Source organism: Corticium candelabrum, chromosome 10, assembly GCF_963422355.1.
Source record: "Corticium candelabrum chromosome 10, ooCorCand1.1, whole genome shotgun sequence".
NCBI lineage: Eukaryota > Metazoa > Porifera > Homoscleromorpha > Homosclerophorida > Plakinidae > Corticium > Corticium candelabrum.
Window position 1 is genome coordinate 7,990,270 of NC_085094.1, and position 27,300 is coordinate 8,017,569.

General features: G+C 40.9%; 3 protein-coding genes across 4 annotated transcripts in view; all 3 read left to right on the forward strand.

The window, feature by feature from the left end:
• Window positions 1–3,357, forward strand: part of LOC134185934 (dedicator of cytokinesis protein 7-like) — a 37,351-nt gene extending 33,994 nt beyond the window's left edge. For both annotated transcript variants that reach the window (XM_062653822.1, XM_062653823.1), the window contains exons 43-50: window positions 1–75; window positions 472–561; window positions 632–722; window positions 1,185–1,330; window positions 1,519–1,662; window positions 1,725–1,828; window positions 1,895–2,050; window positions 3,224–3,357. The exon at window positions 1–75 is cut by the window's left edge and continues 60 nt beyond it. In XM_062653822.1, the coding sequence (XP_062509806.1) occupies window positions 1–75; window positions 472–561; window positions 632–722; window positions 1,185–1,330; window positions 1,519–1,662; window positions 1,725–1,828; window positions 1,895–2,050; window positions 3,224–3,296 (879 nt within the window). In that variant the 3' untranslated portion in view covers window positions 3,297–3,357. The remainder of the gene's footprint in view (window positions 76–471; window positions 562–631; window positions 723–1,184; window positions 1,331–1,518; window positions 1,663–1,724; window positions 1,829–1,894; window positions 2,051–3,223) is intronic.
• Window positions 3,358–3,788: 431 nt separating this feature from the next.
• Window positions 3,789–8,616, forward strand: LOC134185937 (ELMO domain-containing protein 2-like). Its single transcript, XM_062653826.1, has 9 exons — window positions 3,789–3,925; window positions 3,983–4,011; window positions 5,569–5,666; window positions 5,731–5,860; window positions 6,725–6,833; window positions 7,523–7,547; window positions 7,615–7,683; window positions 7,739–7,875; window positions 8,147–8,616. The coding sequence occupies exons 1-9, from the start codon at window positions 3,793–3,795 to the stop codon at window positions 8,296–8,298; spliced, it is 882 nt and encodes a 293-aa protein (XP_062509810.1). The 5' UTR covers window positions 3,789–3,792; the 3' UTR covers window positions 8,299–8,616.
• A 1,373-nt stretch (window positions 8,617–9,989) lies between these two features.
• On the forward strand, window positions 9,990–27,142 carry LOC134185933 (cadherin EGF LAG seven-pass G-type receptor 1-like). Its single transcript, XM_062653821.1, has 31 exons — window positions 9,990–14,805; window positions 15,045–16,282; window positions 16,358–16,538; window positions 16,799–16,911; window positions 16,970–17,028; window positions 17,085–17,245; window positions 17,297–17,430; window positions 17,727–17,880; window positions 18,127–18,222; window positions 18,288–18,379; window positions 18,443–18,658; window positions 18,732–18,924; window positions 19,026–19,163; window positions 19,231–19,309; window positions 19,423–19,537; window positions 19,600–19,649; window positions 21,276–21,384; window positions 22,269–22,363; window positions 23,799–23,898; window positions 23,959–24,109; window positions 24,170–24,236; window positions 24,291–24,357; window positions 24,421–24,509; window positions 24,578–24,704; window positions 24,774–24,815; window positions 24,882–24,947; window positions 25,143–25,212; window positions 25,270–25,350; window positions 25,419–26,211; window positions 26,329–26,586; window positions 26,877–27,142. The coding sequence occupies exons 1-31, from the start codon at window positions 10,158–10,160 to the stop codon at window positions 26,923–26,925; spliced, it is 9,831 nt and encodes a 3,276-aa protein (XP_062509805.1). The 5' UTR covers window positions 9,990–10,157; the 3' UTR covers window positions 26,926–27,142.
• The last annotated feature ends 158 nt before the right edge of the window (window positions 27,143–27,300 follow it).

Consider the following 27,300-nt stretch of genomic DNA (forward strand, 5'->3'; position numbering starts at 1 on the left):
GATTTGAATGGAGCTGAGTTTATCTATCGTGAACAGTCACTTACTCAATTGGCAGAAATTTCATTGAGACTTCAGGTGATTAGAGAGACAATTGTATTGTCATGTAAACAGACAGACAGCATACTAATGGACAGACAGGCAGGCAGACAGACAGACAGACAGCATACTAAACAGACAGACAGACAGCATACTAAACAGACAGACAGACAGCATACTAAACAGACAGACAGACAGACAGACAGACAGACAGACAGCATACTAATGGACAAACAGACAGACAGACAGACAGCATACTAATAGACAGACGGACGGACGGACGGACGGACGGACGGATGGACAGACATTATATACACAAGTGTACAACAAGACAACACACAGGAGCCATCAACATATAGCTTACATCTTTGCTTTTATAACTAATCGAATGCAGCAGGTTGAGTCTGTATTGACGTGCGTTTTACTCAATGTTAGACGCTCTACAGCAATCGGTACAAACCACATCCTGTTGAAATCATCAAGGATTCCAGCAAAGTTGATCCATCAACACTTGAGCCTGGAAAGGTTGCTCCACTTGTAAACGCATCATCATTTAAGTGTCATTCACTGACATCTGCTGGATACTGTCTTGCAGATTTACGTTCAAGTGACATTTGTTGAGCCGTACTTTGATCGATATGAGTTGAAAAGCAGAGTCACTGCGTTTGATAAAAATTTTAATATTCGTGAGATTTTTGACATTTTGCTTTCTTGTTTGTGGGTTGATGTTTGTTATGTTTGTGTGTGTTTACACGTTACATGATTCATTGGTTTTGTCTCTGTGTGCATGAGCTTTACGGCTTTCTTTGTTGTTGTTTGTGTCTTCTCATTTTTGATTTGTTTGACTGTCTGTCTGTCTGTGTGTCTGCCTGTCTGTTTGTCTGTCTGTCTGTCTGTCTGTCTGTCTGTCTGTGTGTTGTCTGTCTGTCTATTTGTCTGTCTGTCTGTCTTATAATCTGATTCTGTTTGTCAGTCTGTCTGTCTGCCTGCCTGTTTGCTTGTCTGTTGTGTCTCTCTCTTTTTTGTCTGTCTATCAGTCTGTATGTATGTATGTATGTATGTACGTATGTATGTATGTATGTATGTACGTATGTATGTATGTATTTATGTATGTTTGAGTGTCTGTCTCTACATTTATACTGGTGCAGGTCGCTTTGTTTACTCAACCCCCTTCACAAAGAGCGGCAAAGCTCATGGAGACGTGGAAGATCAATGGAAACGAAAGACAATCTTAACAACAGCAAATCCACTACCATACGTCAAGACGAGAGTCAAAGTGATCAGTCGAGAGGAGGTATAGCAAACATGTCATGTTCAGTACTCTGTTTACATGTGCATATCTGCTTATCCTTTATGTGTCTGCTCATGCATTCCTTAGGGTGTTGTTGGCCTTTGTCTGTTTGTAAAGTGAAAAACAATCATTTGCTTTGTTTGTTTAATCGGAATTATTATTTACTAAATCGTATACATTTTGCCATGCAGATTGAATTAACACCAGTGGAAGTAGCAATTGAAGACATGTCTGTTCGTACACGTGATCTCAAGCAAGCAACAAGTCTTGATCCTCCAGACCCGAAGCTTCTTCAGGTTCAACTTCAAGGAGCCATCAGTACGACAGTCAACCAGGTTTGTAGAAATCAATGTTGACATTTTACACTTTGTTTTTAATAGACAGTTATATGTATTAGGGACCATTTGAGATTGCTAGCAAGTTTCTTTCAGACAGAGAAGAAGTTGGAAAGTCTCATCATTTGCAGAAGCTTTGTCTCTGCTTTCGTGAGTTTACACTAAGGTGGAGGCTCATGTTTGTGCTGCTCACTTGCTTGTGCTTTCTACGTCTTTTGTTGTTTTGTTTTAGATGCGGTGAGGCTTTGGAAAGAAACAAGCATCTAATTGGTGAAGATCAACGTGAATATCAACGTGAAATGGAACGGAACTATATCACGTTCAAAGAGCGGCTTAGCAGACTGCTTCCTGACAAGAGAGGAGCAGCAATCAAAACTCGACGTAGAAGGTAGGGAGCACTAGAGTAGGAGGCAGTGTCTGTGTTCTGGTATAGTATACATGTGACCATCTTGTATGGCATGAAACTTTGATGTCGTTGCTGACATAAAGTTGGTAGAGTTTGGAAACAGTCTAGATTTTGTTGTTGTTGTGTGTTGTTGTTGTTGTTGTGTGTGTCAGTGTGTGTGTGTGTGCGTGTGTATTGAATATGTACGAGATTTCACATATCTTGGATCCACAATTGAAGCTTCAAGAAAATTAGACTTGGATGTAGATTGCAGAATTACAAAAGCATCCAAGACATTTGGAGCTTTACATAAAGCTGTGTTTGAGGATAAAAATCTGACTACATTGACAAACGCAAAGTATATGATGCTTGTGTGCTCTCCACACTATTATATGGCTCTGAATGGAGGACCCCTTTGAAGAAACATCTTCAGAAATTGAACTCTTTTCATAGTAGATGTCTCCAGTCATGTCCTGGAATCTCTATCACAACACAGTGGGAAAACCATATCTCAAATGAAACAATAAGACAAAGATGGGGAGATCCTGACACTATAAACATCAAACTTATAAAATGACGTATGCCCAACCATTGAATTCTCAAGATGTGCTTTTTTGAGTAGTTATTAGAAAAACGTCCACAAGGTGACCTTAAGAAACACTGGAAAGACATAATTAGGAAATACCTAAATGATCTGAAGATTCCAGAAAGCTGTTGGTATGACTTAGCAAATAGATCAAGATCTGCCTGGAGAGACCATTACCATGCCTGTCTGGAGTCTAGTTAAGTGTCATCTGGCAAAGTTGATTTACAAACTGTTGTCTGGCCTGAATGCCACAGAGGTTTCAGACGCATTAGTGACTTGAAGAGGCACAAATGCATTGCTGAAAGAGAAAAACTTATACATGAGCAAAAATGAGCCATTAAATGCCAGACATGTAAGAAGTACTTTCGAAGCAAAGGAGGCTATGCAATACACAAATGCATCGATATTCATGGGAAAACTTTTTTTATGACTTTGTCTGTGTCCCCACTGAAGGGGTAGCGTGTCTGTCTAGACGGAAGCAATACAGGAGGAGGAGTGTGTGTGTGTGTGTGTGTGTGTGTGTGTGTGTGTGTGTGTGTGTGTGTGTGTGTGTGTGTGTGTGTGTGTGTGTTTATTTTCTATATTTGTAGTCGAGAAACATCATTGCTGCAGAAGATATCTCGTGGCTCAGGATTTCTAGAGAACGACACGAAGACTTTATAGCAACTGTAAACATTACTTATTACCATGATTTCAATTTAATATTAATAGATTCAGAATTACACTGAGTTTCTTAGCAGACAAGAACAGCAGTTGAAAAACATTAGAATAGGTGTCATGACAACCATCCAATTATTTACAAGTTCGACTTGTTTCAGGATTGCTGGAATATTAGCAATTTGTCAATCAACTAAACAAGTAAATAAGTAATAATTACAATTTAAAAATTGCAAGTTAACCTGTCAATACAAAAATAATGGCAAACCGGAAGTCTGTAGACGTCATACAATACAGTGTAGCAAAAATTCAATTTTCAAGTTGCTACAATATGATTACGCGAGGAGTTTAGAGATGCAGATCTTGTTACACAAATCGCAACTCGTGTTGCGTGTTCAATAATATTCTAATAGTCACAACAAAAAGTTGCAAATTTATGTTTACGTGGGCGGGGTTTCACGCAATGTATACGGGACATTTGTCAATTCAAATGCCCGTAGCAATGTTTGGGTTTCTTGCTAGTTTTCTCTACAAATGTTGCTGGAAACGTTTGCTAAGATTGATTACAGGAAAGTGTGAACTTGTACGCATTTGTGAACGTTTTCCGTTAGGAACGGCCCGCACAGTCGAAATTGGTACGTTTTCAGTGCAAACAAAAACGTTTTTACATCGAAACTTTTGTGTTCATTTAGAGCGATGTCTCAAGTCGTCAAAATCAGAAGTAAGTTTTAGTTGCGAACCTACAGAGTTTGTTTATTCTTTGTTTTTTTGTTATTTGATTAAGTCTGTCAATTCTGGAGGCTAGACAGTTTATTATGGAAGCTATAGTATTCTGTTAGAACATACGTTTTCATTTTCAGCCACCAAAGGTGCCATAACTTTTAGAACTAATTAAATGGTAATACTTAACGCGCGTTAATGGTATGGTCTAGTGTCAATCACATGATTGATATGTAGGAAGATTCTATCAGAAGAACATCATATGGGAGTGTTAAAAATTTGCTAGATATTGTAACCACCTACAAAACTTGCATTGCAGGAATAAATACATTTTATTTATAAATATATTATTTATTTAATCAATCTTTGGTATTACAAAACAAGCGTCTGCATCAAACTGCTCCTGGCAAAGTGTCCCTTTTTTAGAGTTTTAGGTATCTTCTATATTGGTGTGTAATGCTTCATAATATTTCCAACTTTGAGGTTGTCATCATTCTGAATAGCATTTTAGTAGATCTGTTGTACACAAGGCTTTGTGGTGTATGTGGACAGACATGTCTTACTTTAATTAGTGTCGCCACCTTTAAAATACTGTCTAGTAGTTGGTTGGTCAGTAGTTGTTTTATATTTTACATGTACAATGAGACTATTGTGTAAAGCCACAATGTAACAATTAACAAGCTTGAATACATATTTATATGGTAAGAACACAATATGGAATCTACAGTAGTAGTGACCTGTTGCGTAGCGATAAAAATCACATACAGGAGAGATCCTAGTACAGTAGTAGAGTGGCTAGAAAAGAGGACATGTGTTTACGTTGCCAGGAAGGCTGGTGTAGCTAAGCTATGGCAGGATGATAAACAATTATTTATTTTTAATTTTTTAAAATTTAATGTGCTGTAAAGTTTTGTACCCCATTTACACGGGCACGCATAGCGAGCCGAGCCGCGTCAGCCCGTGCCAGCCCAGTATTCCAGCCTGCGTTTACATGACACACTCCGTAGAAGGAAGCCAATGTGTGTCACTAACATGCGTTAGTTACTTGAGCTTGACATAGCTCGTGTTAGCTTACGTTTGAAGCCAAGCTGTTCACGTTTTTTCTCTATGGCTTTACAACATTCATATTGAGAATGCATAGGACATATACGAGAGGTCGTAGGTCTATTGCCAGGCGACTGTTGCACGCATGCAGCAACAGAGTTTAAAGCTAAAATTCTTGCTCATCTTGGTCGCTCCATAATTGGATAAGACGCAGAGTCTCCGTCTCGTTTCACGCTATTTGTATCATTTTTGCCCGGAAGTATGACTCAGTGGAAAAGGTCTGGCTACGCGAGACTACCAAATGAGCATGCACGGTTCGTTTTCCAGCACGCTATGCGTTTACACAATGTACTTGACCTGAGCCAGCCCAGGCTGGCATGCGCTGGCCTGGCTAGAAATACCGATCCGAGCTGGCACTGCTCGGCACAGCTCGACACAGCTCAGCCCATGTTTACACATACCATAGAAACCGAGCCAGCACCGAGTATTAGATTATTGATGTACAATTATTTAGGTGCTACGTCGATTGATAGACAGCCCGGATGTTGATGTTCATTCTTCAGTTCAGGAAGTGTTAGATATCAAGAACATTCCAGCTGAGAAATTCTCACAGTACAGTAACAGCCAAGGGTTTTGTCATAACTTCAAGACAGAGATTTTCAATTAATGCTTACAGATTTTCTCAAGCATTTGGAGTCTGTCTGACACAAATTGTTGGTACATCCAAGTTGCTACGTGAAGTGAATTCAATGAAAGCGGAGAAATATTCTGAGAGTAATCCTCAACATGAGAAAGAGCTGCTGGAGGTGAGGAGAACTTGTCACTATGTATAGTAATTTGATTGTGATTTTACGTGTTAAATATCAAATATTTGGATTTACATAGAGATGATTAGTGCAATGTAGAGTGAATTGAATATAAATAAGAGTGATTCTATGTCTTCATAAAGTTACAGGTACAATACAGACAACTCATGAAGCAGGAAATGCGATATTTACTATCCTTATTTAGACAGATGGTGAATAGGTAGTCCTGTTATAGTTGTCATATGATATTAATAGTAGACATACCCATGTAACTAGAAAGGATTCATGGTGTACTGTAGTACCTCAGAGTTTATCCAAATGAGACATCTTGAAATCTGTTTGTATGCTACACAAAGATAACATGGCTAGATTAATAGGATAAGGCTCTTGTTTGTCATGTCTCTAACCATCTGGCATGGAACAGTAACATGTCCCAGTTACCAATTTTCTAACCCACTAACAATTTCTCTGGACCTGTGCGTGCATGCGCATTAAACAGTTATATGTAGTCTAGCAGTAATTGCATGCATTGTGTTTGTATGACACGCAGTTTGTCAGTAAAGTGTACTCGAGGAAGCCGTGGTGCACTTTGAGTGATTCGATAGTTCCAGATGGAGAGATGTCTGTTTGTCTATCTAGTGTGTAATGACATAGGTCATCATGTGTTTCTTGTCACCCATCCTTCAACCGATATATACGCACTGGAAACCTTAGCAAGTAAGACTATAGTATGTAGGCAAACAGGCAGTGCTTGTACAACTGCTCCTGAGGCTCAGTCTGTCAACATTAGATCACTCCAGTTCTCAGGCTCTGTATAAGTAAGTTCCAGAGTTCTATCAGGCAGTTATGTATTATGCATTATAGCTGTGGGAGCTCTTAATGCCTGACCGGGCACTAACTAATCGACACAGTGAGCAGTGGAAGGAAATCGGGTTTCAAGGAAACAACCCTGCAACCGACTTCAGAGGCATGGGTAAGATGAGACTGACTGTTAAGTACATATGTTCTGTATATGTGTTCCAGTTGCTACAGCACCTCTATTGCTGTTGCTATTAATAAGTCAGTAGCATAACATAAAGATGATGGAAGCCGTTAATTGTTTGGAAGTTATATTGTTTGCATTTAGTGGTGTATGGGGAGATAAGGCTAATAATGTGTGTCTTATAAAGCAGTGCAGTTATTACTTCATGTCATTGGAGTAATGTATGTTTATGGCTTGTACAATGCCCTGGAGTAGTCAGAGCTGATGAATAGAGATGTGTGACCTACAGAGCTGATGAATAGAGATGTGTGACCTACAGACATCCTGGGAAATAGACAGATGAGTGTCAATATTGGTGTCTCTCTGCTGCAGCCCGTCAGGAATGAAAATATGGACTCTGATCAACACCTTCATACTTTTAAATTAGGCTTTTGTATTATGTATTTATATTATTTATACCTGTATATGTTTTCTACATTTATAACTTTTAATTGGGACAGCTTGATATACGAATCAGGATACAAGACGTTAGAGATGATCCCGTAGGGTGTAACACTTGGATTTCCAAGCTTCTGTATATAGTATTTACATAACAATGTATCATAGATGTATTCAATACAGAATAGCCTTGGTACACAGACAATTGCATTATGTAACTTTTTTCTTTGATTTTCGGGCAGGAATTCTAGGACTGCGCAACTTGTGGTACTGCGGCGTTCATCATCTCTACTTTCGTACATCATTCAGTGCATTTGTTTGCTTGCTATTGTAGCTATTTTGCCAAAAAGCATACGTCAGTTGCAAGACAGTTGGTGTCTCATTCTAATCATCCAAGACTAGGGTAAGAAAGCGTGATTGTGTTTGCTGTTATGTCGTTAGGTTTTGATGCAATTTAGGTATTCGTTTGCTGTGATTGGTATCAACTTGACTAGCCTTTTGATCGATCTTTTGGAGAGTCGTTCACTTCGAGTGCATTTTTACAACATGGCTATTGGTGGTGATCCAAACATCGATCTTTTTCATGAAGCATATTGTAAGTTAATAGATCAATAATAAAAAGCATTCGGTCAGTAAACTGTATGCATTTCTTAATGCAGTGGTTTAGTTAATATACAGTAAATGATGTGATCTAGCACAATAGTGTGATTGTTGTATTGAGAGACCCATCTCTCACACACAACAACACACAGAGACATGTAGCGTATTGACAATGCATTTTTCAATATCATTTATATTAATAATCCTAATTAACGCAGCTTGTATTAAATATACATTAGATGACTGGGTTATGTATACTCGCCTAGGTTATGTCTTCACTGAATTTGACAGCTATTGGAGAGAAAAGAGGCCCGAGAATCTTCTAGCATTTCCCCGTATTCGAGATGAGCTCTACACTCTGCTCAAGACTCGTTTGGAGTCAGATACAAAAACAAGTTTTGTATTAGATTCGTCATGAGCATGTCATTTAAATTTATGACTGCATGACAAATTACGTATTTTTGGAATCTGGTCATACAATAAGTAGCAAGGATAGAGTCATAAGTGATCTTGGTTTGTGACATGCAAAGTTTGCTATGCTGTATACTGCATAACAAAAGACTTTGTTATTCATAGTCTTTTAGTGATCGTGTAAGACACTGAATTGGGTGGGGTTTTAAAACAATAAAATTTGAGAAAAGCACTGATTTGTGAATATAGACTTATTGATATTTATTTATTGGATTATCATGCATTGTCGATTAAGAATCCTGACACACATTATGCTGGTTGAAATTTATGATTAAATTTACACCAAGACATTTGTAATATCAATGTCTTCTTGTATTAATAATTTAGTCAGATTTTAGTCTTTTCTTGTGCAACTTCAGGATAGGTTTGTGCAGAAATCCAGTTCGTCTGCTGAAACAATTGCATTCTATTATATATTATCTATAATTATTATAATTTATTATATATTTATTTTATATTATCTATAATTATTATAATTTATTATATATTATGTATAATTATTATAATTTATTATATTTTATCTGTAATTATTATAATTTATTATATATTATCTATAAGTATTTTATTATATATTATCTATAATTATTATAGTTTATTATATATTATCTATAATTGTTATAATTTATTATATATTATCTAATTATTATAATTTATTATATATTATCTATAATTATTATAATTTATTCTATGACGTAAGTGTCTTACAGTTGATATGCGTAGTACTACACGTGTTTGAGACAGACTGTTAAATGATTAATTTAGACGAAGGAAGTGAGTACTGTAGCTAGTAATTTCCTTGCTATTAATTTTAATTAGCTGGTTGACGGTCCAATATTTATCAAGAAGATTTATGAAAACAAATTTTTGATATTCTAGGTAGTTGTGCATTTCTTCTGTTTTTTGTACCACAGTAAGTGTACATACAGACATTAGATTTCTTGTGTTGACAGCCACACAAGACTGACAGTAAGTCAACTAGGAGAGCCGGAAGTTGATACAAATAGGGAGGAAAGCCAAATTAATTGAGTTTCCGGAAGGGCGTGCGTCGACTGTGCAAACACTCCACCAGACACACGCAGACAGCAAACCTCAGCATAACAACGTGTTGTACATCTGCAGTCAAATTTGAATAATGAAGTTGTGTTGGTATCAATTTCGGACGCCTCAATTTGTACTGTACTGTACACCGAACGCATATTGGTTGTCATTCGGTGATGAATGACCACGCACTAGCATCTAAATTTGCACAGCACATACATACATACATGTACGTCTAGAGTACACACACACACACACACACACACACACACACACACACACACACACACACACACACACACACACACACACACACACACACACACACACACACACATACGTACATATATATTAATTAATTAATTAGAGTTATTGATAATAGTTGAGACTCGCACTGTTTAAGGCGAAGAAACGGGCGAGAAGCTGCAGCGGGGCGCGGACATGCAAGTGTTGGCATTCGATTTGTTTTGGCTGCGTTATTATTGTTTTTCTTTGCGGTCAATTTATGCACGCGCTTTGCACATTGGCCACGTGTACGAAGTGTAGCTTCCCGCCTACGCGCTGTGTCGTCTGCACGTGACGAATTTAAGCGCAATTGGCGCTTCCTGCGAGGAATCCGTTTAGTGCGGTTATGCAGACAAGTGACGTTACTCGACATCGAACAACCGTCCACCGAGTTTGTTTCGCGTAGTGTTGAATAATAAGGAAGAGAAGAGAAGAGCTGAAGGGAAACTGTTGCGTAAGACGTCACTGAGTGACAGTGTTGTGATGATGGCGGGAAGTTTGCAGCTGTGTTTCTTTCATCTTGTGTTGCTTTGCTCAATCTCGTCGTTTGGAGCGATTTCGTTAGACACGCCGGTAGCTAGATGTTCCATGCATGTCGGTAAGTGTGCGTTGTGCGACGTGGACGTTTCGTCTTCTCTGGAAAGGCTGAAAACGAAGCCTCGCCATTTGATGGGCGTAATTGACGTGGGCTCTGTTTTGGCGACCGTCGCTCGTCGAGGCGGCGTGGTGTGGACTAGGTATGAAGCTCGTGTTGTAGGAAATCGGAGCTGCTTGTATGTCTCGCCGTCTAATGGCCGTTTGCGGGCAACTAGCGGGACAGTCGTCTCGCGTGTGCGAGTTTGGTGGGCATGTCGGAGTGTGCGAGACGCAGCTTTGCGGCTACAACTAACAGATGAAACGACGGGGGAGACGAGTTGTTTTCTGTTGCAAGGGCAACTTCGGACAGGCAAAGCGCAGGAGGCGGGAGGAAAGACATTGAAGCGGGTGGCGGCAAGTGAGCGTGTGAGGACAATTGAGTTGCCTAGTAACTGGATGAAGGAGTCGGGTCTGAGAAATGGTGGATTGTCGAGCGAAGAACGGCGCAATGGTGAGGGCGGGGAGAAACTCGACACCACGTTCTCTGATTCTGGAACTTCAGTAAGTAAATGGTTGTGGTTAGAAAGAGAAATAGAAATGCGGAGATACCAACAAAACAGAAAGGTTTCACATACCAGTTGGGACAAGCCGCTATGGGAGACCAAGAGAAACAGACGCAGCGGCAACGCGCATCAACCTCAATTCAGAAAAACGAGCTTTGCTTTCAGCATAGCGGAAAATATGGATCCACATTCTTTGGTGGGCGTTGTCACTGCTACTGATGCCGACGTTGGTCTTGCTGGAGAGGTTACCTACTCTATGAATCCCGTCCAGGATACTAGAAGTGGGACAATGTTCAAAATAAATTCCCAGACAGGACGAATTGTGACAGCTCAAGCTTTGGATAGAGAAGTGCTGCCCAGGCATGAGTTTACATTAATTGCTAGAGACAAAGGATCTCCAGTTCTAGAAGACACTGCAACACTTGTTATTACTGTTCTTGATGAGAATGATAACTCTCCAGTCTTTGAGAAGTTGTCTTATCAGGCGAGCATTTTCGAAAACATTAGAATTGGAAAGTTGGCAAAGACAGTTTATGCAACTGATGACGACTATCAATCCAATGGAACAGTAACGTATTCTTTATCAAGTGCAGGGAATTATGATGCTACATTTGCTGTTCATTCCTCATCAGGAGACATCACTAATGTAAAGAGTTTGGATCGAGAACACAGAGACAAATATCCATTAACTGTAATTGCATCTGATGGAGGTCCAATACCTCGATCAGCAGCAGTTGCTGTTACTATAACTATTCTTGATGTCAATGACTCACCTCCAAAGTTTGATAAAAATTTATTCAAACGGAATGTCAGTGAAGACACTGCTGTTCAAACAGTTGTTTTGACTGTGACTGCTACTAGCGATGATCTTGGCAGCAACAGCCACGTTTCATATTCGATAGTTAGTGGAAACTCTGATGGACGGCTGTCTATTGACTCAACATCTGGAGACATATTTGCGTCCAAAGAGTTAGACTATGAAAAGAAGAAATTTTATAGACTTGTGATTCAAGCGCAGGATAGTGGCATTCCTCCCCTTACATCAAGTACAACAGTTGACATTCAACTTGAGAATGTAAATGACAACAGTCCAAGGTTCCCATCCGAAACAACATATGTTTCAATTTCTGAAAACACAGGCAAGCATGTATACATTACATCTGTTGCAGCTGTTGACAATGATGAAGGATCATTTGGAAAAGTGTCTTATCGAATCACATCTTCTCGAGTTTTGGATACATTTACAATCGGCAGTACAACAGGAAAAATAAAAACATTGAAGGAGTTGGATTATGAGAGCCACACATCGTATGAAATTGAAGTTTTAGCTGAAGATGGTGGAAGTCCTCCACAAACAGGGAAGATCACTGTTGTTGTAACCCTCACTGATGTCAATGATGAGTTTCCACAATTTACCAAAAAAGAGTATCGGAAATCGGTCTTAGAATCAGCACAGATTGGCACAACAGTTCTTGATGTATCTGCCACAGACAAAGATTTCCCACCTGGTGGACATCTAAGGTATTCAATCACAGCGGGAGATGCAGGAATTCCATTTTCCATTGCAGAATTTACTGGTCGCATTGTTGTTGCTAGTAGTATTGACCATGAATTGCAGGATGTGTATAATTTTGTTGTCATGGCAACTGATGGTGAGCTGTCCAATACAACAGCAGTGCAAGTAAGAGTCACTGATGAAAATGATTCGCCTCCTATCTTCAAAGGAATACCATATAAAACAAATATTGCAGAAAATGTAGATATTGGAACTCCCGTTTTTATGGTGGTAGCTGTTGACGATGATCAAGGAACAAACAGTGAAATAACATTTAGTTTAGAGCAGAAGGGTAACATGTTTGCTATTGATCCATCAAGTGGTAAAGTGACAACAGCTACAACTGTCGATTATGAGTCAATAACATTTATGCGACTTATAGTTGTTGCTGTTGACGGTGGTAATCCTTCCCATACTGTTAGAACTCATTTGGACGTCCATGTGTTGAATGAAAATGATAACTCTCCTGTCTTTTCGGACGAGCAAATTCACACTCGAGGAAGGGTGAAAGAAAACGTTGACCCAAACACGATGGTATTGACAGTATCAGCCACCGATGAAGACGAAAAGAGTGCACAGTCACACTTGACATATTCATTTGCTGAGAATACAACTGCCTTTCATATATCTGCAGCATCTGGTGTGATTCGTACATCAAAACAGCTTGATCGGGAATTGATTCCAGAGTATCATATTCGTGTCCAAGCTATTGATTCAGGTGATCCACCTAGAACTGGAGAGACTACTATTGTGATTGAAGTTCTTGATGTCAGTGATAATCCACCAGAATTTCAGAATCTGCCATATTCAGCAAAGATCTACGAAAGTGCAAGTTCTGGATCTAATGTGATTCAAGTGATGGCACGAAGCAGAGATTCGTCAGTGAGTGATATGGACATAAGATACAGCATTCAGGCAGGAGATGAGCTGGGAACATTTGAGATAAATCCTAAGACGGGCTATATCACTCTTGCTAATTATGTGGACGCTGAGGTAACCAGAGAGTTTACGTTGAAAGTACAAGCGACTGCAGGATTTCACTTTGCAAATGCCATTGTACATGTTACAGTTCTTGATTTGAATGATAATCCTCCATCAATTGAACCTCTTTATATACATGTCAACATTTTGGAAGGCACTTTTCATGATCAACAAGTTGGTCATGTGAGGGCCACTGACCCAGACTCGACGTCAATCTTAATTCAGGGGTTAGTTGAGAAGCTGCCTTCTCCTTTCCTCCAGTTTAACAACAGAACAGGAGGCATAACAGTGATGGCAGGAATCAGCGAGGGAGCGTATGTGCTAAATACAAGTGTTTCAGATGGAGTAACAACTGTGTCGGGTGTCACACACGTTATCGTTCGAAAGACGTCCAATAAAACTGTTGCTGACACTGTAATTCTTCGGGTTGTTGAAACAATGCTTGAACCTCTGGTCAGACTCCAGTACGCTCAGATTCTTAAAGCTATTGCTAAATACATCCAAACATCCGAAGAAATGGTCAATATATATAGTATCCAGTATTCTACTGATTTTGAAAATGCAATTGACATTCTGTTTGCTGTTAGAACGACTGACTTTGATTTCTTGCCTCGTTCAGTTCTTATTTCTCACCTTGATCGATACATGGGAGACATCGAAAATGATGCTGGCATTAAACTGGACGATATTAATGTTGATCTATGTTTGCGAGAACCATGTCAGAACTTTCAGGATTGCTCTAGTGACCTCACAATAGGAAGTAGTCTCGATACCGTCAGTGCAACATCAACTATATTTCATTCAATTCATCACTCACTGTCTTTCAGTTGCTACTGTCCAAGTGGCTACATTCATACATGGACTCCACATGGATGTGTTGAACAGTTAAATGACTGTATGTCAAACCCATGTTTAAATAGTGGCAGCTGTATTGATTTAGTTAATGGATTTCAATGTCTGTGTATGAATGGCACTGCAGGAGATCGATGTCAGATCATTTGTCCTTCATCATCATGTGATTTGTGTAACTCAAATCCTTGTCTCAATGGAGGAACATGCAGTATGAAAATGGGAATTACCTTTGAGTGTTTGTGTTTGCCTGGGTTTGATGGACCAAATTGCGAGCAAACGTCTGCACATTTTCAGTATGGCTCACGACTTGCATTTCCATCATTGACGTCTCGGTGGCATCTTGTAATGTCATTTGAGTTTGCCACTGTGGAGAGGAATGGGCTGTTGCTGTACAATGGGAGATATGGTGCACAGTACGATTTTATTGCTGTTGAAATAGTGAACGGCCGCTTGGTCGGGCGTGTCTGTTTTGGGAGCAACACAGCAGTAGTCACAGTTCAGAGTCAGTTGCCTTTGGCTGATGGAGAGTGGCACACAGTAATTGTTTCACTCCAAAACCAGGAGCTGACGGTAGCAGTGGAAAACTGTGTAGAACGTGCTACAGGTTGGTACACTTTCTGCTGTGGTTATGAATTTTATTATGTAACATGATGGTGTTAGTGTTTGGGTTGAACATTTTAAGATTTTCTTGTTTAATGTTTGTAGTTGACTATATTACTTCTTGTTTGTGTTAGTCTGTCTGTCTGTCTGTCTGTTTGTTTGTCAATACCTTTGTATCACACACAACTGCAACAGAATGAATGAATCCACATTAGTTGTAATGACTGTTTATGACTTTTGCAGGTTCTGATTTGCCCACCATTGCATCTTTCAATCCAGTTTGCTCTGCATCAGGTCGTCTTGGTGGTCCCACGCGCTCTCTTGACCTTGATAGTGCACTTTATTTTGGAGGAATTGAACAGCTAGACTTTGCCTACCTCACAACTAGTACACAATTCTCTGGCTGTATGAGAAATATCAAAATCAATGACAAATTACTTGACTTATCCAGTGCCACTCAGAATGTTGGAGTGACAAGTGGATGTTCACCCACTGATTTGTCATGCTCCACAAATCCATGTCAGAACTCAGGTACATGCCAGGACATTTGGAATGGTTTCTACTGCTCGTGTTTGTCAGGGTATGGTGGGCAACATTGTCAGACACCATCGGCTTCATCTAAACTGGCAGGCAATGGATACATTCATTATCATCTGGAACGAGAAGTATTTCTGTTCCAGTTTGGTATTAGTTTTCGTACGAGACAACCAAGTTCCACTTTGTTTGAAACAAAACGAAGTCTACTTCGATTACAAGATGGCTACCTGCACTTGACATTCAATGTCAGCTCTGCGATGCATTCATTGGTTCTTCATAATGGCACTGCTCTGAATGATGGGCTGTGGCATAGCGTGACAGTCACAATACAATCAGGGACAACACTGAACTTGGACTTTGGTCGGTATGTAGTGACCGTGCCTAGTGTTGCCACGTCATCTACAAACAATTTATATGTGGGGGGACGGCATATTCACCCCAAAACGGTTGTAGACAACTTTGCGGGTTGCATTCGAGAGATCACAATTAATAACCAGCTTTTGTCGACATCAGCAGGCCAATCTACTATTTCAAACAATGGTCTTATAGTTGGTGTAACTGTAACTCAAACTCATGTATCCACTGGCTGCACAAGTGCCAGTGTGTGTAGTTCTAGTTCTTGTCCATCCAACAGTCAGTGTATTGATCAATGGGAGCTGCATTCGTGCAAATGTGACTCTGGCTATCTTGGAAGATCTTGTGTTTCTCCTTGTGAATCTAGACCGTGTATGAACAATGGGCAGTGTATTGTCAACAACCAAGCTAAGATGGGACTTACTTGCCAGTGCACATTCCCACACACTGGAACATACTGCGAAAGCCATCTTCCAAATCAATGTCCATTGGGATTTTATGGCTACCCATCGTGCCATCCTTGTTTGTGCAATCGTGATGGATCATTGGATGCTGTGTGTGACCAGACAACAGGAAAATGTCTTTGCAAGGTGGCTGTTGTTTGGTCACTGACATATTGTAATGTCGACTGATTTATATCTAGATAAATTTTGTTTACTCTTTAGGAAGGGACCTATTCTTCTGAGGGTGACTTGAAGTGTCAGTTGTGTGGATGTCATGCAGTTGGTAGTATAGGCTCCTCATGCAATGCAAGTGGGCAGTGTGTATGTCGACAGTTTGTTACGGGAACAAAGTGTGATCGATGTCTTCCTGGCTATCATGGTCTTGACAACAGTGGCTGTCATAGTAAGTATTTTCTGCTCCACATGCATTTACTGTTTCTGTTTGTTTGACTGTCTGTTATCTTTGTTTGGTTGTTTGTCTTACTGTCTTACTGTATGAGCACCTGTTTTCTCTGATTGTCATTGTTTTCATTTCCTAATGTCAATCTGGTCTGAAATGTTTATGAGGCTCTGTGACTAAATGGCTCCAGCATGTCACTGTCTATGCTGCTTTTGACATCCCTGCTTCTATAGTTTGAGCGATTCTTGTCTTGCCGTTTATAGAGGCGATTTCCATCAGTGGCTTCTTTGTGTTATCGGATTCCAGTTTCTGGTCGTTTCTTACTGATAACACAACAAAAGAACACAAGCTTCTGTCAATGCAAATCAAGCAAGATGTAGGAATCGAGTCTAGCAGTCTAATCGAAGTTTTTATTACGTATTACGTATCTGTAGGTAGAGAAAGTACTTGCTGGTCTTCATGGAGTTCACACAGCATCGATATCTGAATTCAAGTATGAGCTGGGACTGTCACTGCTAATGATTAGTGTGGTAGTTGGCTTGTTTGTAGACAATCAGAGGGACGTGTAGTCCTGGTTATGTTTACTGTTACAAGCTCGGGCAGTCATAATCAGTTGTCACCAACAGTAAATGAAGTCGTCTCTGTTCTGAGTACAGCAATAGCTGAAGGAAAGATTGAGCAACATGCAGCAATGGATTTACGGATTGCAGGTAGAGCAGACACTGTTATAGTTGGGATTATTGACTATGCGTTTTTCATAGCTTCTTGTGCTGATAAACCTTGCTATCCTGATGTCAAATGTACTGATGTGCATGGTGGCTCTAATCGGAAGTTTCAATGTGGCGTATGTCCTGAAGGATTTACGGGTGACGGGATCACATGCATTGCAACACATGTAAGTGTGAAATAAAACAACAGTTTGGTTAGTTAGATATCATAAGTAACTTCAAGCTAATTCATGTATTCTCAATATAAAAACGCAGCACACCAACTAGTGGGCTGATATCAGCAAGATAGACAGAACAAACTTTGAGCACATTCTGCACCAACTTGTATTTAGCTTCAAGTAAACAGACTGTTTATAGGAAACAAGTAGGACTTTGATTGAGATTAAAAGTGTTCATGAACTGTTAGGCAGTTTCGTGTAATGAGTCTCAATTAGGATTAAAGTCTGCTGTTTGTAATGTGTAGCTATTGTGTCCAACCGACGAAGGAGATGGCACTGCTACTGTTGATACTGACCATGATGCTGTTCCTGATGACTGTGATAACTGTCAATATGAATTCAATCCATTACAGACAGACTCTGATGGTGATCTAGTAGGAGACGCTTGTCAATTTTCAAGTAAGTCAGAAACTCTCTGAGCAGTTTATATATAACAGAGTGTATGTATGGTTTGTGAGATTCAAGATGGTGGACATAATGTGTTTAGTGGTCATGTGTGTTGGTTCATTTCAGTTTAGTAGTCGGTTGATGATGTTTTGGTCAGACTAAAAAGAGAGCACATTTGCTCTCATGCTTGTCTTTGTTACATAGATTGCTATATCAGAAGCATTTATTACTTAATATATTTATGTTTTGCTTTCGTAGGTGCTGTTTGCCAACCAGTCGTCACTAATTTAGTTTACTGGCCTGAAACCAGCTCAGGAAAGACAGCTCAAGTACCATGTCCACAGGGACAACAAGGTCAGATACTCTTAAGTCTTCAACATATTCTACATATCAGGTTCACTGACTGTTTTGTGCTGCAGGTATGGCGTCTCGGAATTGCAATAAAGGCACATGGGAGTCACCTGTCTTTCTCAACTGCATGTCCGATTTGGCTCTAAAGCTCCAGCAGCAGGTTAACACAAACTAGTAAGAGGTTGAAATGGTCTTACTGAATGGTTTGCTGTTGTGTGTTTAGAAAAATGAACTTGAACAAGGCAGAGTTTTGCAGCTGTCTGAAGCAGAGAAATTGGTAGTTCTCTTGAGAGATGTCGGGCAGCAGGTTGCTCAGAGTGAAGAAGAAAATAGAGATGCTGCTGTTGCAATCGAAATGCTCACCAAGCTTATAGACTATGTTACTGCTTTGGCTCAACACGATGCATCTCTTACTGTCCTTGGAGAGACTGTTCCACTGGTGAGATCGTAGTAATCAAAACTGTTGGGCCATTGTATTCTTGTCTTCATTGATCTGTTGCCGTTTACTGAAGGTGCTACTTGAGTCAACAAGCCATCTTCTCACTTCTGGTATTTCACAATGGCAAAGGTTGAACAAAAATGGCTTGTTTGATGGTGCTGCAGCACTGATGAAGTCGTTAGAAGGGATGTCAACAGCTATGGCAGCTAGTGATATCATCCGAAAGTCGGCTGGCTCACAGAAAACATGGATAAAGGACAATCTAGGTGAGTATTGCCATTATAACAGACTGGAGGGTGACCTAGGGAGTAAAATGTGGTACAGCTGTGGCAAGCAGTGATAACGTGTGTGTAATGTGAATTTACAGTGATGCATCTCTCATTCATTGCCAATCGTCCGGATGGTTCCGTTGCTTTCCCACCCAACTCAGCAATCGTTCCTAGCGATTCTAATGGTTTCACACCAGTCACAGTCAACATTCCAGCCGAAATATTTACTGATACAGGCAATGAATTACTCGGTAACGGTTGACAGCAAATATCATACATTTTGTATTGTTTCTGTGGTTGTAGATTCGGCTGCTGTTGGAGTTACCTCATATAACAATTTAGTTGAGTTCTTACCACGAGCATTTGGAGACTCTGTGAACAAGTATGGTCGACGTTTGTTTTATCAGTTTTCTATCTATTTGTCACTTATTGTTTGTTTGTATCTTGTTTGCTTGTATGCAACTTTATTGTGCATCTAACGTTTGTCTGTTGTAGGACTGATGTGTCATGGAATATAAACTCAAAAATCGTATCCGTTGCCATTAGATCCAATGGGGTTAATACGAGTGCATTGACCAGCCCGGTGACATTGACGTTCTCTCACCAGCAGGTTGGTTAAATCGACTTGACATTTGGAAAGGTAATCATTTTGTTTGGTTTGTCTGTGTGTAGGCTGTCAACCGATCTACAGCACTTTGTGCATTTTGGAACTTCTCTGGAATGTGAGTTACAGTATTTGATGAGATGTATTGTTAATAGAGAGAGGGGGAGAGGGAGAGAGAGAGAGAGAGAGAGAGAGAGAGAGAGAGAGGCAGGATGTAGGCGGAAGGGTCTGGCTACGCGTAACTAAGTTTGTACTGTGCCTGGCTGTGTGAGTGTGTCCTAATGGTAAGGCACAGCACATTACGTTTGTCTAACTTTATTACTCACACGAGCATGTCAATGTCAGTGATGCAATCCACCTTTTTATCTTTAGAGATTTAGAAGTGAAACAAGTAATTTAATGTACTTGCTGTACCACAATACAGACACATGACAATGGTGTCATTGGACGACTGTAGTTGAATGTAATATGAGGCAACTTGATTACAAACTGTGACCTAAAGCCATTGCAACGCAATCTTTCGAAGAAGCCCACAAATACAAAAGAACTCTGCTCGACACTAAACACGTTAGCAGACAAACTCTATTGTGGAAACACGTCATTGTCTGCTGTGCCTCTTATGATTGATTTACTACAACCGTTTTCTCGTGACTTGACAGTCTACAGTACAACCACGATTATCCTGACTTTTCGTCGGAAGCCAAATTGTCCAGATAAGTTTGGATAAATGAAATGATGGGGTGGTGACTTCCTTGAGGCTCACTCATACATTGACAGTCAAGTACATAATGAATAAATAGCTAACTAGGTAAAAATGCAAAGAATTGTTGGGGCAAGTCTCAGTGAGAACAGACAGATCCGAGACAGTGATTTATCATCGCAGAGAACGTGCATGTTTACGTCTAGTGCTAACGTAAATTTCTTTGTAGTTTGTAGTTCCAGCTTGTTTGCATTCTCGTAGTAGTCCCGTGGCGTGCAGCAATCAGTTGTGAACATCTTTGAATTCCTCTCTTGATGTGTTAGCTAGGAACAATGATGTAGAAATTTGAAGTAGACAGAAAATTAAACCGATTCGTACATGCAGCGTCGTGCAACACAGAACTCATGATCAAACCACGTTGTTGTGTGTAGGTTCTACCATCCGTAGATACTCTAGCAAAGAAATTTACCTGTAAATTTGTGGTATTTCATTCACATGCAGCAGTACGTGGATGCGCGCGTTTGGACATCGCGGAGAACATGGAGAGTGCTAACGTAGATTTCGACGTGTTCTCACATTTGTTGCATGTTTGGCCACAGTCATCAAGCCATCTCTCTCGAACCTCAAGCCTGTTTGCACATTCTTTCATGGGACTGGCGCTCAGCAACCTGGAGAGCCCTACAGCTATTACACTTATACCTGCATTGTGACATCACAAACCATCATGTCTGTGATTGGCTCGAAATCAACGTTATTTTCGTATTTCCGGTCAGTCGCAAGACCGTACGTACGTACCATCACGCACATCTCAATGCAGTACAGTACACATAGGAAGGGTCTCGCCTCAATTACTTAATAGACAGCAACAATATTAGGTCAAATTGGGTTATACTGTCTATACAGTCTGTTTAAAAAGAGACATTGTTGGAAATCTATTTTCATCGAAGGTCGACGATTTGATTCTTAGTTCTATAGTTTTGCTATCACGTATTGGTTCTGTTCCATTGTGTTTGCTAAATCAATGTTACGAATCTTGTGTTACAGAGGAAGTGTTGAGGGAGAATGGTCATCGTCTGGATGTTTTCTTGTCAGAAGTAATACAACACATACAGTCTGCCAGTGCAACCACCTCAGCAACTTCGCTGTCCTAATGGTACGCACCGTTATCTTTTCAAGACATCGTGTTGTTGTTGAATCTTATTTCTATTTACCTTGTTACATTGTACAACGTTGTGCCCACGGTGATCGGAGGTGGTCAGGCCTGACCATCACTGACAAACACCAACCATCACTCTGCATGTACAACCACCATTATATATTTTAGCTAGAGTTTTCATTGAAAGTTGAGCAGTTTGTTGAAAGGTGAGCACTTTGTTCACACCCTGACACGATGACCCTCCTTGCTATGATACGGTCTATAATATGATCTTTCGCTTAGGGCACTCACTAACGTGGTGTGAGATCCAACACAGCAGTCTGCATGTTGTGGCAATCAAGGTGATATACTAGGCACCCTGTGACAGAGCCAGTCATCTTGAGGTTTTTTGCTAGACAGGAGCACTGGCTGTTCGAAAACATGCAACTGATGCATGGATTTCAGACGTCTAACCATGCCGTAATATAAACGTGATACTGGGCAACGTAGTTCTCTGACTATTGACGATTGTTGCATCTTTCTCAGTCTGCTCTTTCAGATCATGGACCATCAACAGTGTGATACTTTCTGTTTGGTGCTTTCTTGTCTGTTTTGTGACAATGCTTGGTTGTCCGAGAGTTAGCTCTACGTCTTTCCTGGATATCCCCCCTGAAATAAACCATGCCTATTAATGCAGTGGATACCTGACCACCAGTATGAAAATCCTGGGCAGAACACTGATTGAGTTTACTTCTTATACTTTAGTAATTTTATGTGTTGTATGTTGACTTATATTGTGTGTTTGCGATTGGAAGGGCTGAGATGCTGAGTTATGATTGTCGTGTTTGTGTGATTTCTGTAATACGTATTGGTGACTGTCACAACTTGATTGCATTTTCTAGTCTGGCGGTCGCATTGAACTGGAAGTGTACGTTGTTGCGAGTGCAGCCATATGTGTCACTCTCGCTACTCTCATATTCTTCCTCATTCTCATCATGTAAGTGCTATAATAACATACCACAGGATTCTTGCTAGAGATTTTTGGGAGCGTGGCGGGATGGACGGGTCCACGATGCATGCAGTCTGCTGGATACAGTCGCAAACGCGCACTGGAGCCAATCTCAAGTGAGGTAGACTTTGCGTAGTAGGTATTGCGTGTGACATACATTCAAGGCATCTTTGATCGCCAGTAACCCCTTCTTAGCGATGTTCATAGGTTGCACATGCGCAAGTTTTATAGACGAAACTACAGAAAGTCTGTCTAGTCAGGCGTTGCTTGACGTGGACCACTGGTGTTGCTTCACATTGTAGAGTGCTGTAGATTCTAGGTGCTCCCGAACTCCGAGTCACTGGAAGGGCATCCGGGACTAGAAGAGGCAACCCATCCGGGATTGCAATCATCGCTTGTGCATACGTTTGGAACGAGGCTATCATCCCTCGTTATGTTGTAAGAGCCTAGATTTGTGACTGTTGTCACCTTTACTAAGAACTATAGTATTGTATGTGTTTCAATACTATAGAATTCTCAAACATTCCTTCGCTGTAAGACCTTGGACTCTTAGCTACCATTTCTGAGCGTGGCGCACTCCTACTGGAGCATGGCGCTGCGTGGCCACTCTGTAGCAAGAACCCTGATGCTAGGATTGTGGGTGTTTGCGTACATTATCAGTGCTTGTAATCATGTTGCCATCTTCGTCAATCTTTACTCCTGTTATTGCAACCCTTTGAGAAAGGAACTAATAAACTTTTTAGAACGCATCTTGTTGATTAATTTACTCACACCATACGGTTTCAAAGTTCCAGGGACAAACGTGAGTGATACTCGTGCAGTACATTGATGACTAGGTTAGATGTCAAGCCAAGCATGTCGACGTATATTGATTTATGTAATGCAAGTAAGTGAAGACTAGACAGTAAGACTATAGTTACTAAACTGTGCAGCTTCATTACAAGATGATATGTAGGAAATGATGTTGTAATGGAGCAGTTTGATAATACAGAAAGTAGGAATGTGTGTTAATCGTGAAAAGTTAGGGTTTAGTACGAAGTGTTTTTCTACTATTTCGTGATGAATAGGCACTCAGTACAGACAAGTGTCACGTTGTTGGGTGTTCGGGTTGTCACGATTATTGTAGACTGTCTACAGATTGTGGCGTCTGGTTGTGTGTACTGTAGACGTGTGTGTGTCTGTGTCTGTGTGTGTCTGTCTGTCTGCGTGTGTGTGCGTGTGTGTGTGTGTGTGTGTGTGTGTGTGTGTGTTTTTACACATTTGTTTGTGTCTGTGTGTGTGTGCGTGCATGTGTGTGTCTGTGTGTTTACACGTTTGTGTGTGTACATTTGTTTGGCATACATTACATTTCCAGGGTTCACAACGATTATCTCTGCACATAACTTGCATGATAACTAACCATTAACATATCGTATCTGTTCAGAAAATTATGCCACGAACGTGTGTTTGTCATCGTCAACTTTCTCATCTCTCTTATCGCATCCGAGACTCTATTTGTAGTCGGAATTGGTCAGGATGATGAGGTTGAGCATCATTCAAGTGCATTTCGCACCGTTATCCTACATGTTGTCTCATGACTCTAGGCAACATGCAAAGCGATGTCAATCCTGATGCACTATTTCTTCACCGCCGTGTTCACATGGCTAATTGTCGACCTCTACAGTCTTCACCACATGAGTGGGCATCGTCATGGCGACAGGTCAAGAATCCCATTGTATTGCGCAGTTGGATGGGGTAATGATGACGACAAATTCAATAATTTATCAACAAAAATTCATTGTGTTGTCCCACTAGGAATCCCCTTGTTGATCGTGAGTTTTTGCGGTGGCATCCGATTCGATGGTTATTCAACTGACTTTTAGTATGTCACTTAGTTGCTCGTGGTATTCACTGTCTTTAAGTTTTTGCGTTTCAGTTGTTGGCTGGATGTGAACGACATCATTCTGTGGGGATTCGGTGGCCCAATGTTTGTGACTGTCGCTGTAGGTGGACATTTGTGATACACTGTGGTGAAGTGGGTTGTTAATGGTGACGTGTTGTGGCAGGTTATTGTTATTATGTACTTTGTGACTATCGATACAATCATCAAGAGTAAAAAGAAGGATCGCAACAAGGACATCATCTCGTTGGCAATGTACTAAACACTCTGCGTCCGTAATCATTGTACACGTTGTATCGTCATCGGTGCTTCTGTTTGTTAAGAATCGTTCTGAGGTTCTATGTTGTGATGATACCACTGATTGTGCTAACGTTTACGTTTGGCTATCTTTTCCTACATGAGAACGGTCAGTCATGGGCGACGGGATTTGGTACAGCTAACCTCCTTATGGTATACACATTCTATTGGTTGTGTTATCAGCCGAGTGTGTGAAATGAGATCTTTATGTGTATGTAATAGGGGATTGTTGTGTGTGTTTCCTGTGTGGTGCAAGTTCTCAAGGTCTGTGTATGTTAGATGGTTATGAAGGTTGTGTGATGTACTACTTGTATTGCACATTTGCTGCAGCTTGCACACAAACTGGGAACAGCGTGGAATTCGGCATCATACGAAATACCAGCTGCAACTCCCTCGGTCAGTATGTCATTAATATAAATATGTAATGGGTCTGTATTGAGCCAGACTGCCACCCACGTGTCTGCATGTCTGTATTCTTGCCTGGTGACCCAGTCATTTGCTCGTCCACTCATCCACCCGGTTGCTTGTCTTTGTCCATCTACCCACCGCCTACTGGCTCGTTTTTGTTGGAATTTGTCTTTGTGTGTATAGAAATCGATTCTGTCTGGAGGTAGCTCTCACCGAGAAGTTCGACCGATGAGATCCGTTTCGTTTCCCGAGAGTAACTTAATGTCAATTTGTTGTGCGGTTGCTGTTGTGTTATTTGAAACGTTTGCAGGTCAAAGGAGATGCACCAACTTTGCAGCCACCAACTCACTGAGGGATGACGAGTGGAGTAACGTCATGCCAACGATTGATGGTAAAGTGTGCCTGCGTGTCTCGATTTCCTTGTTGATGCTGATTAGTTTGTCATGGTTTGTTTCCTAGAGTACATTGATTCGCGTGCAAGATTTGACGAGAACTCGTTTGATTGTGATTTGGCATCCGATTCACCATCCAATTATGCCTCTCTCGGTCGTGTATATCGAGCACAAGGTGATGGAGCAGACAGTGATGTTGTTCCCAAACCATTTATCGAGACGTCGTCCAGTGAAGCTCAGAAGTCGGCGTCTAGAGATCAACGACCACCGACATTCGATAAATCTCTCACTGAAGGAAAGGCTTGGTATGAAGACGAAGAAGACGGTTATGAAGAAGTGCCTATTGGAGGATACAGACATGGACGACCAGAAGGACTCTCACCGCCTGTTGACGCCACTAATGACAGCGAGAGTATAAAGGGTAGACTAGGAAATCAACGTATGGAGTTTGCAGCCGATCAACACGTGCAGCAATCCGTACCACGTTCGTTGCCTGCAGAAAGAAAGCAGTTGGATGACTCGAGTTCGGAAAGTTCGTCGGATATTGACGAGAAGCCGATACCCGAGTACAAGACGGACCGCAGTAGAGACAGACTCCATAAACGGCATGGCCATTCGCATACCCGTCATTACCATCGTTCGTCTGGTCGTAGGCACCGCCATCATAATCATCGTGGCAATAGATCGGCGCCGAACGACGGGATGAGAGTGCGACGATACGCTCGGCCACAATTCAACAGTACACCAACGAATGAGAATCCTGATGGAATGGCTGGTAATCCGATGCACAGCAGCGTATCGTCACTGCATTCGGAGGGAAATGGATCAACATCGTCTGCTGTCAGAAACATTTTACAAAGGTATTTTCAAATAGTAGAAATATCACTAACAACAAAATTGTGTGTGTGTGTGTGTGTGTGTGTGTGGGGGGGGGGGCATGTCAGTAGAGGTTTGATGTGCTATGTCACAACGTGCAGGTCTCTACCTCTGTGTCCATCATCTGGGGAGCATTCATGCAGTCATTCAAGATCCGAGAGTGTCGAAGTGAACATCAATGCTGAGATTTCGCACTACGAAATACCTCGATTTGACAGCCCTGTTGGAACTATTTCCACATTGGCTGGTAGGTTATACCAAAAGCCACAGAAAGAAACAGTTTTCGGAGCCAGTCCTCCACCAGAGGGTGAGATTCACTATGTTCACGGTTTCAATATGTCTGAAACTCGGGAACGAAAGTGAGTTGACGAGTAGTGAAATGTGCTGTAGAATTGCTAATAGTTGTGCTGAAGAGATAACTGTTTTAGTAGTTAGATCTGATGTATGTATGTCGAAGTCTAGGTAACACGTCCAAGTGCCTTGTACACAGACAGACAGATGGAAAGGCAGACAGGCGGACAGGCAGGCAGATAGACAGAGAAAGGCAGGCGGACAGACAGACAGACAGGCAGGCAGAGAGACTGAATGGCAGGCAGTTGGTGTGCTGTTGACCGTGTTCTCTGTTGTGAGCAATTTGTCTGCATTTCAGGGTTAGTCTGTGTGATGTTCAGTTGGATGTACAAGACACAGAAGTTTGAAAGACGCACGCCATATCAGTTTGACATAATCTCCTCTTCCGAACTATTCGATATTGTATAGCATTGTACCTCACCAGTTGTACAAGTTTTAGTTTCTATACGTACTGATGATGAAATAATGCTGTAGATCGAGCGTGTCTATAGTATCTATAAAATCGGCTATTCCTATTGTTCTATTGTTCTTTAGTAAGGAATACAACACATGTTATATGTTCGGCTGCTTCGTCTCTGGTTAATTAGTTAATTAATATATATTCTGCATGCATGCTTCAAGCACCAAAACCCTATTTGATGTGACACTGTACTGGTGTAAGTCCTCCCTTACGCACCCCTATATTCACGTGGTTGTCTTGCTTACCCATATAATCACGTGAA